This window comes from Triticum urartu, chromosome 6, assembly GCF_003073215.2.
Source record: "Triticum urartu cultivar G1812 chromosome 6, Tu2.1, whole genome shotgun sequence".
In the NCBI taxonomy this organism is placed as follows: Eukaryota; Viridiplantae; Streptophyta; class Magnoliopsida; order Poales; family Poaceae; genus Triticum; species Triticum urartu.
In genome coordinates, this window is record NC_053027.1 from 562,375,328 (window position 1) to 562,378,260 (window position 2,933).

General features: G+C 52.2%; 1 protein-coding gene across 1 annotated transcript; it reads right to left on the bottom strand.

The window, feature by feature from the left end:
- Positions 1-290: 290 nt before the first annotated feature.
- Positions 291-1,518, bottom strand: LOC125513026 (ethylene-responsive transcription factor ERN1-like). The gene has a single exon (XM_048678069.1). It carries the CDS (start codon positions 1,477-1,479, stop codon positions 583-585), a length of 897 nt encoding a protein of 298 aa, XP_048534026.1. The 5' UTR covers positions 1,480-1,518; the 3' UTR covers positions 291-582.
- Between the last annotated feature and the right edge of the window lie 1,415 nt (positions 1,519-2,933).

Consider the following 2,933-nt stretch of genomic DNA (forward strand, 5'->3'; position numbering starts at 1 on the left):
TTTATGTCTGCTTAATCTCATCTTGCATGACTATAGGCCACCTGATGTATAGGCACGCAGCAGCTCTCTTGCCTAGGCCTGGTATCCGGCGTGACACCCGCCGACGTGCTGAATTACATTAACACATTTCACTTATTTGTAACCTCGATTGAAAAAGAATCATGTTAAAACATAAATCAAGAGAAAAAAAAGTATGAAAAGTTGATAAAAAGAGATATGTAAAAGAAAAAAGAAACATACTAACGTCATTCGATTGTGACTTAACCAAGTCTCTAGCCGCATCCCCGTACCGTAACTACTACTATAAATCCCAGTATTACCCACCACAAGAATTACATTATTATTGGTGTGCACGAGGGTGATACACCTCTACGGCACAAGATAAATTTCTCTTAGGAAAAAAAGATGAACACTTCAAAATCCACTCATCTCATCTCTGACATCCGCTGTCACATTACTCTGCTTGCTTGGCCATCATTCCTCATACAATCTTTCTGTATGGAATTGGCTCCCGATGGCAGAAAATGTACCCTAAACCGAGCGAGAAACCTCCTCAAGATGATCTCGCCGCCGGCGAAACCTTCAACCTCTAGTACATGATGAGAGACCTGCCAGGCAGGACAGCTGACAGATCGGCGGCAGATCCCACAGAGAGTCGCAGGGGTCGTTCCCGATGTCGAACCCGTCGTCCTGCTCCTGTTGGACGACCCCGCTCATGGCGGCGCCGGGCGACGCGGAGTCTTGATCTTGCTTCTCCGGCCTCGCCCCGTCCGCGATCACCCGGCACTCGGCCACGTTGCGTCGGGCGGCGAGCGTCGGGACGGCGGGGCTCAGCGTTGCAGGCCATGGCTGATGCTCGAGGTGTTGATGGAGCTGATCGCTGCCGTGGCTGATCCACTGGTGGTAAGTCATGTGGTTAGAGAGGCTGGTGGGACTGGGAGTCGGGGTGTGGTGGGCGGCGGCTCCACCGGCGCTCATGGCGAAGCTGATGGTCGAGCTGGTGCTGCTGGTGTTGTTACCGGCGCTGCCATTACTAGCTGCCGTGGCGAGGCTGATGGTAACAGCGGGCTGCTGGGACGGCGCCCGCGGCGGCGGCGGCGAGGCGCTCTTCTTGAGCTTCTTGTGGGTGAGCAGGGTGCGGATCCTGGACGCCAGCGGCGAGTCCGGCGGCGAGGAGGCGGCGGCGGGGGCGGCGGTGGCGAAGTTGGTCCGCGTGTTGGAGCCCCGGAGGAGGCATGCGGCCTCGTCGTAGGCGCGCGCGGCCTCCTCGGCGGTCTCGAAGGTGCCGAGCCACACCCGTATCTTGTGCGTGGTGTCCTTGATCTCCGCCACCCACCTCCCCGACGGCCGCTGTCTCACCCCGACGAACTTGCACTTGCTGCTACCCCTCCCCTTCGCCGCCGCCGCCGCCGCCTTGCCCACCGCCGCCTCGTACTGGCATTGCTGCTGCTGCTGCTGCTGCTGGAACTGGAGCTCCATTGATTAATATAATTATCTCTCTCTCGAGCTGGTGTAGTCTGGTCTGAACTTTTGGGGGAGGAGGCTGTGCATGAATTTAAGGGAGGGGAGGCGCTGGGGCGAGGTCGTGGAGGGCTTGTCATGGCGCGCATGTCTGTAATGGCGAGATCTTTGTTAGTGGGGTAGCGGGAGGCTGAGTTTTCTAGGGGCGCTAGACGGCAAATCCCGTAGGTTATCTCGATGTTTGATGTGGTCGTACGTCGTGGCTGGCATGTTTGTCCTCTCCCCAGGTTGACGACAGCGCCCTTTGTTTTCAGGCCGGGCGACGCGCGCTACGTGTCCATCCGGGCTTCGATCGCTAGCTGCCGCGCGCGCCATGTCCTCGCCGAGGAAGGGGCGACCGACGGATTATTAAGGACGACGAGCGACGTGGGGCGGATGAAGAAGATGTGACGAGGAGGAGGGAGGGAGGGGGTCACGTTTTCCGTCGAATTGATTCATTAGTTCCTTGTGTTAGATAGAGCCCGCGCACTACTGCTGAGTAGTGATGACCAACGAGTTTTGTTTATTGATGCTTCTTTTGGGGACGCCATTTGTCAGGTGTGTTGATGATTGGCAGTTGCAATCAGTTGCAGTCTTCGCCGTGCTCAAATATGAATTTGGCTGGTCATTGTCATGTATATACAAAATTCAACATGCATCTGCCCGCTCCATTAGTGGTTCTTCGTCCGTGCATTTCAAATGGTAAACCACTCGGCCGGTATACCTATGACCTAGCCGGCGTTCTCTTCGTCTGCAACATGGCACGCATAAGGGAAACAAAAACCATGCTTAAACTTTTCTTTTAGGAAGGTCAAACACCATATATTAAGTAGCATAGACCCTTAGAAATATCAGTCTTGTCATATCTCAGTTATGTCTCAGTACATGCTATATTCGTCAGATCTTACATTGAGATATGTATAAAAAAATCAGTTTTTTCTTTTTTCTTTTTTACATGTCATGTTATTATTATTTTTTGCGGGGACATGTTATGTTATTTGACTAAGGCTTGGTTAAATTTCAGTCGACTGAGACCTAGCCACACCCAATATCAGTCTTGTTAAATATCATTGTAGAAAATATATCATTGTTAGAAAATGAGAAATACACCCAATTTTTTGGGATGTCAAATTCTTCTTCCTTCTGCATCCACCGGCGTCGCGTCGTGAGCAAAGCTCGTATCCGCCTCTCAGCCTTTGATGCAACGGAGCAAACTTGTTTAAATCCGAAAAGTTGTAGAAGCAGCGACAGAAAAGTTGTCAAGGTAGACCGGAAGATGGAGGTGGCTGCGGTATGCATAGTAAAGACTCCCAAGACCACGCGCGCCAACCAAATCCGGACGAATCTACGAAAGACTAAAATCATGAAGATCCACTGAAGACACACCTCCACCGACGCTAAGTGCACCGACAAAATGAGAATAGGAGAGGACA